At 48.9% G+C, this 12,087-nt stretch overlaps 1 protein-coding gene across 1 annotated transcript; it reads left to right on the top strand.

Annotated features, from left to right (window-relative positions):
* Window positions 1–227: 227 nt before the first annotated feature.
* On the top strand, window positions 228–11,537 carry LOC116986860 (homeobox protein not2-like). The gene is made up of 3 exons (XM_033042653.1): window positions 228–564; window positions 10,222–10,403; window positions 11,337–11,537. The coding sequence occupies exons 1-3, from the start codon at window positions 228–230 to the stop codon at window positions 11,535–11,537; spliced, it is 720 nt and encodes a 239-aa protein (XP_032898544.1).
* The last annotated feature ends 550 nt before the right edge of the window (window positions 11,538–12,087 follow it).

Below are 12,087 nucleotides of genomic sequence, written 5' to 3'. Positions count from 1 at the left end.
CGTTAACACGGCGAGCCCACACCAGCGTGTCATCAAGTGAGTCAATTGATGGGACAACTCTGTGTCTCTCGTCAACTCTCTCATCTCTGCCCACCGCTACTTAGCGAGCCCAGGACACCTCCGGCGGACCATTGACACTTCCCAGCTTGGGGCCGGCTATAAGTACAAGGGGCGAGATGCTGTGCACACAGTAGTGAGTGAGTGTGTGTGTGTGTTGGGGCGTTGAGATGGAGACTTCAGCAGCGGGGCTGGCCAGGGCAGGGTACCCATCGCTCTACCCCTTCCCCCCTCTCTGCTCCTCCAAACCCAGCCACCAGCGCAAGACTTTCACCATAGACTCCCTGCTCTCCGCCTCGGGGACATCGGCTTCTGCCACCTTCCAGAGCCAAGGCTTGGCTTGCTGCCCGGCCGCGGGCTGTGTGCTGGGGTCTACACTGGCCCGGGCTCCGGCCGCTGTCTACCCGAGCCTGCTCTACCCACCGGCCGCCCACCCCGTCTACTATGCACCACCCTTCCTCTACCGGCCAGCGACTGACGCCTGCTCACTCACACACTGCCCGCATGGTAAGTCAGCACTGGATCACCCGGTCACCCCTAGAGTAGTGGCACAGAGAGAGTGATAGAGAGAGAGAGAGAGATAGATGGATACAGAGAGAGAGAGAGAGATAGAGAGAGAGAGAGATTGATAGATGGATAGACAGAGAGAGAGATAGAGAGAGAGAGAGGCTGGGAGAGAGACAGACAGACACACACACATATATAGAGAGACTGGTAGATAGAGAGAGACAGATAGAGGCTGGGAGAGATACAGATAGAGAGAGATGTATTTTTTATCATGCCAATAAAGTTTTTTAATTGAATTGAATTGAATTGAGAGATACAGATAGAGAGAGATACAGATAGAGAGAGAGGGGGAGACTGATAGAGAGAGACATAGAGAGACTGATAGAGAGAGAGAGAGAGAGAGAAAGACAGAGCGAGAGAGACAGAGAGAGACAGATAGAAAAAGACAGAGAGAGAGAGAGAGAGAGAGAGAGAGAGACAGATAGAGAGAGACAGGTAGAGAGAGAGAGAGAAAGAAAGACAGATAGAGAGAGAGAGACAGAGAGAGAGACATAGAGAGTGAGTGTGTGAGTTTGAGATGGAGGGAGGGAGAGAGAGAGAGAGAGAGAGAGAGAGAGAGAGAGAGAGAGAGAGAGAGACAGAGAGAGAGAGAGAGAGAGAGATACAGATAAAGAGAGACAGATAGAGAGAGATACAGACAGAGAGAGAGTGATAGAGAGAGAGACAGATAGAGAGAGAGACATAGAGAGAGAGATAAATAGATAAAATTAAAGAACGTTCCTTTTAGGAAGGAGATGAGGAGTAATATTTTTAGTCAGAGGGTGGTGAATCTGTGGAATTCTTTGCCACAGAAGGCTGTGGAGGCCACGTCAGTGGATATTTTTAAGGCAGAAATAGATAGAGTCTTGGATCAGTACGGGTGTCAGAGGTTATGGGGAGAAGGCAGGAGAATGTGGTTCTGAGATAGAGATAGATCAGCCATGATTGAATGGCGGAGTAGACTCGATGGGCCGAATGGCCTAATTCTGCTCCTACCACATGAGCTTAGAAATGGGGGTTTTTTGTACGCATGTAAAATTCAGTCCCAAAGCAAAGATACAATAAGTAAAAGAACCAAAAGTACTGTCTATGATATTTGAAATTACTGGACCCAGCATCTATTAGTGACTAAGTGGCAATTTTTAGAAGTACAAATTCACTCTGATATGTAACTGGGCCAGTTTAGAAAGATTAAAAAATAGGTGTCGGAGTAGGCCATTCGGCCCTTCGAGCCAGCACTGCCATTCAATGTGATCATGGCTGATCATCCCCAATCAGTACCCCATTCCTGCCTTCTCCCCATATCCCTCGATTCCCTTAGCCCTCAGAGCTAATTTACCTCACCTGAATTACCTGAAGATATTAGACCTGTAAGTTTAAGAAGAAAACTGCAGATGCTGGATAACAGTACACTAAAATTAATTAAAATTGTACTATCATTGGTGAGGCCATTTCTGGAGTATGATGTACAATTTTGGTTGCCTAATTATAGGAAGGATGTCAACAAAATAGAGAGAGTACAGAGGAGATTTACTAGAATGTTGCCTGGGTTTCAGCAACTAAGTTACAGAGAAAGGTTGAACAAGTTAGGTCTTTATTCTTTGGAGCGCAGAAGGTTAAGGGGGGACTTGATAGAGGTCTTTAAAATGATGAGAGGGATAGACAGAATTGACATGGATAAGCTTTTCCCACTGAGAGTAGGGAAGATTCAAACAAGGGGACATGACTTGAGAATTAAGGGACAGAAGTTTAGGGGTAACATGAGGGGGAACTTCTTTACTCAGAGAGTGGTGTCTGTGTGGAATGAGCTTCCAGTGAAGGTGGTGGAGGCAGGTTCGATTTTATCATTTAAAAATAAATTGGATAGTTATATGGACGGGAAAGGAATGGAGGGTTATGGTCTGAGCGCAGGTATATGGGACTAGGGGAGAATACGTGTTCGGCACGGACTAGAAGGGTCGAGATGGCCTGTTTCCGTGCTGTAATTGTTATATGGTTATATGGTTATAATATCCATGGTAGACAAAAATGCTGGAGAAACTCAGCGGGTGAGGCAGCATCTATGGAGCGAAGGAATGGGTGATGTTCTTTCCTAAGATTCCGAATTACAGGGTGTTGGAGTGCAAATGCAATGACATCTTTGTCAAATTGTTTAGGTCATTTGTAACTGTGCAGCTTTGGCCTCCATTAGTAAGGAAGATTGTACTCAGCTTAGATTAGGGTAAGTACGTCCTTAAGGGCAGTCATGGTGGTGCAGCGGTAGAGGTGCTGCCTTACAGCGCTCGCAGCGCCAGAGACCCGGGTTCCATCCCGACCATGGGCGCTGTCTGTACGGAGTTTGCAAGTTCTCCCCGTGACCTGCGTGGGTTTTCACCGAGATCTTCGGGTTTCCTCCCACACTCCAAAGACGTGCGGGTTTGTAGGTTAATTGGCCTGGTGTAAATGTAAATTGTCCCTAGTGTGTATAGGATCGCTGGTCGGCATGAACCCGGTGGGCCGAATGGCCTGTTTCCATGCTGTATCTCTAAACTGAACTAAACGAAAGAGATTTAGTTAAAATGATCTCTTAAGGTCATTTAGATCTCTTAAGGAATTTAGAAGGATGAGAGGCGATCTTATTGAAACATATAAGACTATTAAGGGTTTGGACACGCTAGAGGCAGGAAACATGTTCCCGATGTTGGGGGAGTCCAGAACCAGGGGCCACAGTTTATGAATAAGGAGTAAGCCATTTAGAACGGAGATGAGGAAACACTATTTCACACAGAGAGTTGTGAGTCTGTGGAATTCTCTGCCTCAGAGGGCGGTGGAGGCCGGTTCTCTGGATGCTTTCAAAAGAGAGCTGGATAGGGCTCTTAAAGATAGCGGAGTCAGGGGATATGGGGAGAAGGCAGGAACGGGGTACTGATTGGAGATGATCAGCCATGATCACATCGAATGGCGGTGCTGGCTCGAAGGGCCGAATGGCCTACTCCTGCACCTATTGTCTATGTTTCTAAACTAAACTCTGGTTCGGGAGAGAGGCCGCATTTAAAGTATTGTGACTAGTTTTTGGGCACCGTGTTATTGGTAAGATGATGTCAAGTTGGAAAGGGTGCCGAGAAGATTTACGAGGATGTTGCCAGGACTAGAGGGTGTGGGCTACAGGGAGAGGTTGACCAGGCTGGGTCTCTATTCCTTGGAGCGCAGGAGGATGAGGGGTGATCGTATAGAGATGTACAAAACCATGAGAGGAATAGATCTGGTAAATGCACAGAGTCTCTTGCCCAGAGTAGGGGAATCGAGGACCAGAGGACATAGGTTTAAGGTGAAGGGGAAAAGATTTAATAGGAATCCCAGGGGTAACTTTTTCACACAGAGGGTGGTGGGTGTATGGAACAAGCTGCCAGAGGAGGTAGTTGAGGCTGGGACTATCGCAATGTTTAAGAAACATTTGGATAGGACAGGTTTAGAGGGATATGGGCCAAATGCAGGCAGGTGGGACTAGTGTAGGTGGGACGTGTAGGCCAGTGTGGGAAAGTTTTTAGTTTAGTTTAGTTTGGTTTTGTTAGGGGAATCGAGAACCAGAAGACTTAGATTTAATGTGAGGGGGGGGAAAGATTGAACTGGAACCTGAGGGGCACTTTTTCACTTCGAGGGTTCCTTGTGGATATATTTTACTGCTCCAATGATTTTGATTTAGGTTTAGGATTATGACTGTTACAGGTACCGAGGTACAGCAAAAAGCTTTGTTTTGCATGCTGTCCAAACAGATCACATAATACTATATAGAAACATAGAAAATAGGTGCAGGCGTAGGCCATTTGGCCCTCCGAGCCAGCACTGCCATTCAATATGATCATGGCTGATCATCCCCAATCAGTACCCCCCGTTTCTGCCTTCTCCCCATATCCCTTGATTCCTTTAGCCCTAAGAGCTAAATCTAACTCTCTCTTGAAAACATCCAGTGAATTGGCCTCCAATGCCTTCTGTGGCAGAGAATTCCACAGATTCACAACTCTCTGGGTGAAAACGTTTTTTTCCTCATCTCAGTCCTAAATGGCTTACCCCTCACTCTTAAACTGTGTATGGCCCCTGGTTCTGGACTTCCCCCAACATTGGGAACATGTTTCCTGCCTCTAGCCTGTCCAATCCCTTAATAATCTTATATGTTTCAATAAGATCCCCGCTCATTCTTCTAAACTCCAGTGAATATAAGCCCTGTCGACCCATTCTTCCATCATGTCAGTCCCTAGATAAGAATACAATTGTCAAACTCAAGTATAATAGGTTTATTATTGTTATATGTACAAATATACGATCAAAAGCATTGATTTCCATGTTATCCATTATTCTAGTGTATATCTGTAGTGTAAGAAGGAACTGCAGATGCTGGTTTAGACCAAAGATAGACACAAACTGCTGGAGTAACTCAGCGGGACAGGCGGCATCTCTGGAGGGAAGGAATGGGAAACATTTCGGGTCAAGACCCTTCTTCAGACAGATCTGACGAAGGGTCTCAACCCGAAACATCACCCATCCCTTCCCTCCAGAGATGCTGCCTGTCCCACTGAGTTACTGCAGTGTTTGGTGTCTGTCTATAGTGTCAGGTCGGGTCGGGGGGAGTTCCCCTCGCCACCACAGGTACCATGTAATACCTTGCTCCCTGCTCCATGATCGGATAGTCGGCGACTGAACCGTCTCCCCCACCTGGTTTGGGGGGACCACCAGCAGGACCAAAAACAAGACCTGTCAAAGGGCGGATGAGCTCCTAGCAAGCCGAAGGCCATCCGCACTTCTGTAGAAGTAGCGATCACTGTCGTACATGGCATTGTAAGGCACTTTGATGTTTTCAACCGATGACAATGATGCAATGTCTTAATTGCAAACTAAACATCCTTGATATTAAATTTAAGTGTATTATGGTCACGTGTACCGAGGTACAGTGAACAGCTTTGTCCAAACAGATTAGATAATACTCGACATAGATACAATCAGGTCAAACTCCAGTCCAACAGGTGGAGCAAAGGGGAAGATACAGAGTGCAGAATATAGTTCTCAGCATTGTAGCGCATCAGTTCCACAGACAAAGTCCAATGTCCGCAATGGGGTAGAGGTGAATCGGACAGTACCCTAGCTTATGGAAGGGCCGTTCAGAAGCCTGATAACAGAGGGGAAGAAGCTGTTCCTGAGTCTGGTGGTGCGCGCTTTCAAGCTCCTGTACCTTCTGCCGGACGGGAGCGGGGAGAAGAAGGAATGACCGGGGCGGGGACATGGACAAGTCTTTGATTGTGTTGGGGGGGTGGGAGAAGGTTCACTGCGATCGGTTGCTCTGTGGGGAACTGGGGGTGGGTGGATGGGGGTCGATCCCTGCCCGAGAGGACGGCTGCGGGTGGCACCACTGGGGAATGAGGGCTGAAGAGGGGCTTGGAGTGGAGTGGGATGAATGTTCGCAGGACGACTGGAATGGTGGTGACGGCTGCAGTGGGCCCTTGTGGCCGACTAGACAATAGACAATAGACAATAGGTGCAGGAGTAGGCCATTCGGCCCTTCGAGCCAGCACCGCCATTCAATGTGATCATGGATGATCATCCCCAATCAGTACCACGTTCCTGCCTTCTCCCCATATCCCTTGACTCCGCTATCTTTAAGAGCCCTATCTAGCTCTCTCTTGAAAGCATCCAGAGAACCGGCCTCCACCGCCCTCTGAGGCAGAGAATTCCACAGACTCACAACTCTCTGGGTGAAAAAGTATTTCCTCGTCTCCGTTCTAAATGGCTTACCCCTTATTCTTAAACCGTGGCCCCTGGTTCTTGACTCCCCCAACATCGGGAACATGTTTCCTGCCTCGTGTGTCCAAACCCTTAATAATCGGAGGTAGACAAAAGTGCTGGAGAAACTCAGCGGGTGCAGCAGCATCTATGGAGTGAAGGAAATAGGCAACGTTTCGGGCCGAAACCCTTCTTGACCTTATATGTTTCGATATGCAGGGATATGTAGGGAGAGGAGTTTTATGGACAGTAGGCATTTGGTCTTGTACACAAATTCTGAGAAGCATAGATAGGGTAGACAGTCAGAACCTTTTCCCCAGGTTAGAAATGCCCAACAATAGAGGGTGTCGCTGCACGGTGAGAGAGGGGGGGGGGGGGGGGGGAACATGTAATGGAGATGAGCGAGGCATGTTTTTTTACACAGAGGGTGGTGGGTTGCTGGAACGCGTTGAATGGGGGTGGTGGTGGAGGCAGATACGATAGTGGCGTTTAAGAAGCTTTCAGAGAGGAAGCGAAGGAATCATATGGACATGGAGGCAGATGAGATCGGCTTCATGTTCGGCAGACACTTTGTGGGCCAAAGGGACCATTCCTATCCTCTACAGATCTGTGTTCAACATCTGGAAACATGGATATGCAGGGAATATGCTGAGAGAATGGAGCGGCTGGGCTTGTACACTCTGGAGTTTAGAAGGATGAGAGGGTATCTTATTGAAACATATAAGATTGTTAAGGGTTTGGACACACTAGAGGCATGAAACATGTTCCCGATGTCGGGGGAGTCCAGAACCAGGGGCCACAGTTGAAGCATAAGGGGTAAGCCATTTAGAACGGAGACGAGGAAACACTTTTTCTCACAGAGAGTGGTGAGTCTGTGGAATTCTCTGCCTCAGAGGGCGGTGGAGGCAGGTTCTCTGGATGCTTTCAAGAGAGAGCTGGATAGGGCTCTTAAAAATAGCGGAGTCAGGGGATATGGGGAGAAGACAGGAACGGGGTACTGATTGGGGATGATCAGCCATAGAAACATAGAAACATAGACAATAGGTGCAGGAGTAGGCCATTCGGCCCTTCGAGCCTGCACCGCCATTCAAAATGATCATGGCTGATCATCCAACTCAGTATCCTGTACCTGCCTTCTCTCCATACCCCCTGATACCCTTTAGCCTCAAGGGCCACATCTAACTCCCTCTTAAATATAGCCAATGAACTGGCCTCAACTACCTTCTGTGGCAGATAATTCCAGAGATTCACCACTCTCTATGTGAAAAATGTTTTTCTCATCTCGGTCCTAAAAGATTTCTCCCTTATCCTTAAACTGTGACCCCTTGTTCTGGACTTCCCCAACATCGGGAACAATCTTCCTGCATCTAGCCTGTCCAACCCCTTAAGAATTTTGTAAGTTTCCATAAGATCCCCCCTCAATCTTCTAAATTCTAGCGAGTACAAGCCGAGTCTATCCAGTCTTTCTTAATATGAAAGTCCTGACATCCCAGGAATCAGTCTGGTGATCCTTCTCTGTACTCCCTCTATGGCTAGAATGTCTTTCCTCAGATTAGGAGACCAAAACTGTACGCAATACTTCAGGTGTGGTCTCACCAAGACCCTGTACAACTGCAGTAGAACCTCCCTGCTCCTATACTCAAATCATTTTGCTATGAATGCTAACATACCATTCGCTTTCTTCACTGCCTGCTGCACTTGCATGCCTACTTTCAATGACTGGTGTACCATGACACCCAGGTCTCGTTGCATCTCCCCTTTTCCTAATCGGCCACCATTCAGATAATAGTCTACTTTACTGTTTTTGCCTCCAAAGTGGATAACCTCACATTTATCCACATTATACTGCATCTGCCATGCATTTGCCCACTCACCCAGCCTATCCAAGTCACCTTGCAGCCTCCTAGCATCCTCCTCACAGCTAACACTGCCCCCCAGCTTCGTGTCATCCGCCAACTTGGAGATGTTGCATTCAATTCCCTCGTCCAAATCATTGATATATATTGTAAATAGCTGGGATCCCAGCACTGAGCCTTGCGGTACCCCACTAGTCACTGGATGTTTTCAAGAGAGAGTTAGATTTAGCTCATCAGGCTTATGGAATCAAGGGATATGGGGAAAAAGCAGGAATGGGGTACTGATTTTAGATGATCAGCCATGATCACATTGAATGGCGGTTCTGGTTCGAAGGGCCGAATGGCCTACTCATGCACCTATTGTCTATGCTTCTATTAACACTATCCTACACACGCTAGGGACAATTTACATTTTATATCAAGCCAATTAACTTATAAACCTGTACGTCTTTGGAGTGTGGGAGGAAACCAGAGCGCCCGGAGAACGTACAAACTCCGTACAGACAGCACGCGTAGTCGGGATGGAACCCGGGTCTCCAGCGCTGTGAGGCAGCAACTCTACCGCTGCACCACCATGCCACCCCCTATGTAACAAAGGCAAAACAAATGTCACTGTGCAGTTGCATGTGTAACAAATGATGCACCATTAATTTAATTGACCATTGAACCATCAGTTCAGTGTAGTTTATTGTCACGTGTACCGAGGTACAGTGAAAAGCTTTTGTTGCGCGCTGTCCAGTCAGCGGAAAGACAATATATGATTACAATCGAGCCGTCCACAGTGTACAGATACATGAATGAGTGGGTTAACATAGGATGAGCGTTTGACGGCACAGGGCCTGTACTCTCTGGAGTTTAGGAGGATGAGGGGAGACCTCATTGAAACTTACCGAATCGAGAAGGGCCTGGATAGAGTGGATGTGGAGAGGATGTTTCCACTGGTGGGAGAGTCTAGCACCAGAGGTCGTAGCCACAGAATGAAAGGACGTTCCTTTAGGAAGGAGATGACGAGGAATTCCTTTGACTAAAGAAATCTATGGAATTCTTTGCCACGGAAGGCTGTGGAGGCCAAGTCAGTAGATATATTTAAGGCAGAGGTTGATTAGTATGGGTGTCAAGGGTTTTGGGGGGGAAGGCAGGAGAATGGGGCTGGGATGGGAGAGATAGATCAGCCATGATTGAATGGCGGAGTAGACTTGATGGGCCGAATGGCCTCAATCTGCTCCTATCACTTATGAACGTAGGCTGGGAGGGAGGGATAGATCAGCCACGATTGAATGGCCGAATAGACTTGATGGGCCGAATGGCCTCAATATTCTCCTATCCCTTATGAATTTATGATGAGAGAATAACGTGTAGTTGAAGGGAAAGTAATTAAACCATTGATTGAGCTAGTGAGACCACACCTGGAGTATTGTGTGCAGTTTTGGTCCCCTAATTTGAGGAAGGACATTCTTGCTATTGAGGGAGTGCAGCGTAGGTTCACAAGGTTAATTCCCGGGATGGCGGGACTGTCATATGCTGAGAGAATGGAGCAGCTGGGCTTGTACACTCTGGAGTTTAGAAGGATGAGAGGGCATCTCATTGAAACATATAAGATTATTAAGGGTTTGGACCCGCTAGAGGCAGGAAACATGTTCCTGGTTTTGGGGGAGTCCAGAACCAGGGGCCACAGTTTAAGAATAAGAGGTAAGCCATTTAGAACGGAGATGAGGAAACACCTTTTCTCACAGAGAGTGGTGAGTCTGTGGAATTCTCTGCCTTGGAGGGCGGTGGAGGCAGGTTCTCTGGGATGCTTTCAAGAGAGAGCTAGATAGGGCTCTTAAAGAGGGCGGATTCAGGGGATATGGGGAGAAGGCAGGAATGGGGTACTGATTGGGGATGATTAGCCATGATCACATTGAATGGTGGTGCTGGCTCGAAGGGCCGAATGGCTTCCTCCTGCATCTGTTGTCTATTGTCTGTTGTCATGGGGTTGGGTGAAGATTTGGTCTCTTCCTCCTCCACACAGATTACCCACTGGCCAAGTCTCCGTTCTCCACGAGGCAGAAGCAGGGCAGGGCCAAGCGTGCCCGCACCATCTTCACCCACGAGCAGCTGGCCCGGCTGGAGAAGGAGTTTGCCCGCCAGCAGTACATGGTGGGCTCAGAGAGGTTCATCCTGGCATCCACACTCCAGCTCAACGAATCTCAGGTAGGTGCCCGCGGACAAGGCCCAGAGCCAGCAAAACTCGGGGGCAAGGGGGGCTTGGTTCATCCTCTCTGGGATGTCCAGGAGCAAGTAGGGGGGGGGGTGGGCAGGGGAGGGGGGGGACGAGGGGAAGGGTGAGGGGGAGGTAGTGGGGGGAGGGTGAGGGGGAGGGGGTGGGGGGTGAGGGGGTAGGAGGTAGGTGAGGGGGAGTGGTGAGGAGGGGAAAGGGGGAGGGGTAGCAGTAGAGGGATGGTGAGGCGGGGGTGGGCAGGGGAGGGGGAAGGGGCAGATAAGGGATTATTTTTTTAGTTTAGTTCAGTTCAGTTTAGTTTAGAGCTGCAACCTTCGGCCCACCGGGGTCTGCGCCAGCAGCGGTCACCGCACACTAACACTACTTACACACACTAACATCATAAGATCATATGGAATAGGAGCAGAATTAGGCCATTCGGCCCATCAAGTCTACTCTGCCATTCAACCATGGCTGATCTATCTCTCCCTCTCAACCCCCTTCTCCCCATAACCCTTGACACCCATACTAATCAAGAACTGGGGACGCTTCACATTGATGCTGAGGCCAATTAACCTGTGAGAATGTGTAATGTCCGTAGCAACTCTACCGCTGTGCCACTGTGCTGCCCCTGGTTTACAACAAGGATAGACACAGAGTGCTGGAGTAACTCAGCGGGTCAGGCAGCATCTGTGGAGAACATGGATAGGTGACGTTTCACAGAGTGCTGGAGTAACTCAGCGGGTCAGGCAGCATCTGTGGAGAACACGGATAGGTGACGTTTCGGGTCAGGACCCTTCTTCAGCACTCGTCACCTCTCCATTTTGATTTTTGCATCTGTAGTTTCCTCTGTTCTTTGTTTAATTGGTTTCCATTTTTTTTTAAATAATTTCCCCTCCCTCCCTCCCTCCCTCCTCACCGACAAGGTGAAAGTGTGGTTCCAGAACCGGAGGATCAAGTGGAGGAAGCAGAGCCTGGAGCAGCAGCAAGCAAACCTGGCCCGGCTTGGCATGGCCGACACGCAGCCCCGAGCCGACTCTCCCAGCGCCCGGCACGGATCCGGGAGCCCCAGGGAACGCCGCGCCGACCCTCACCCCCTCACCCCGCCGGCTGAGAGCAGCCACTGAAGCGGGGGCGGGAGGGGACGGCAAACATCGTGTCCAAAGACTCAACAGGTCGGGCAGCATCTGTGTGGAGGAGGGAGTTTCCTTTACATTAGACTCTAGAGATCCAGCGTGGAAACAGGCCCTTCGGCCCACAGAGTCCGCACCAACACTCAGGACAATTTACAACTTTGACAACAGGTGCAGGAGTAGGCCATTCGGCCCTTCGAGCCAGCTCCGCTATTCAATGTGATCATGGCTGATCATCCCCAATCAGTACCCCGTTCCTGCCTTCTCCCCATATCCCCTGACTCCGCTATCTTTAAGAGCCCTATCTAGCTCTCTCTTGAAAGCATCCAGAGGAACGGCCTCCACCGCCCACTGAGGCAGAGAATTTCCAAAGACTCTTGAGTTAAAGATTAAAGATAAAGCTGCCCCTCGAGTTCCTATTAAATCTTTTCCCCTTCAACTTAATCCTATGTCCTCTGGTCATCGATTCACCTACTCTTTAGTTTTAGTTTTTAGAGATACAGCGCGGAAACAGGCCCTTCGGCCCACCGGGTCCGTGCCGACC

This window comes from Amblyraja radiata, chromosome 1 (assembly GCF_010909765.2).
Source record: "Amblyraja radiata isolate CabotCenter1 chromosome 1, sAmbRad1.1.pri, whole genome shotgun sequence".
NCBI lineage: Eukaryota > Metazoa > Chordata > Chondrichthyes > Rajiformes > Rajidae > Amblyraja > Amblyraja radiata.
This window is presented reverse-complemented; position numbering and strand designations above follow the sequence as displayed.

Coding starts and splice junctions, on each gene's coding strand:
- LOC116986860 (XM_033042653.1), top strand. CDS start 228: ATGGAGACTTCAGCAGCGGGGCTGGCCAGGGCAGGGTACCCATCGCTC. Junction 565..10,221: donor ACTCACACACTGCCCGCATG/GTAAGTCAGCAC, acceptor TCCTCCACACAG/ATTACCCACTGGCCAAGTCT. Junction 10,404..11,336: donor TCCAGCTCAACGAATCTCAG/GTAGGTGCCCGC, acceptor CTCACCGACAAG/GTGAAAGTGTGGTTCCAGAA.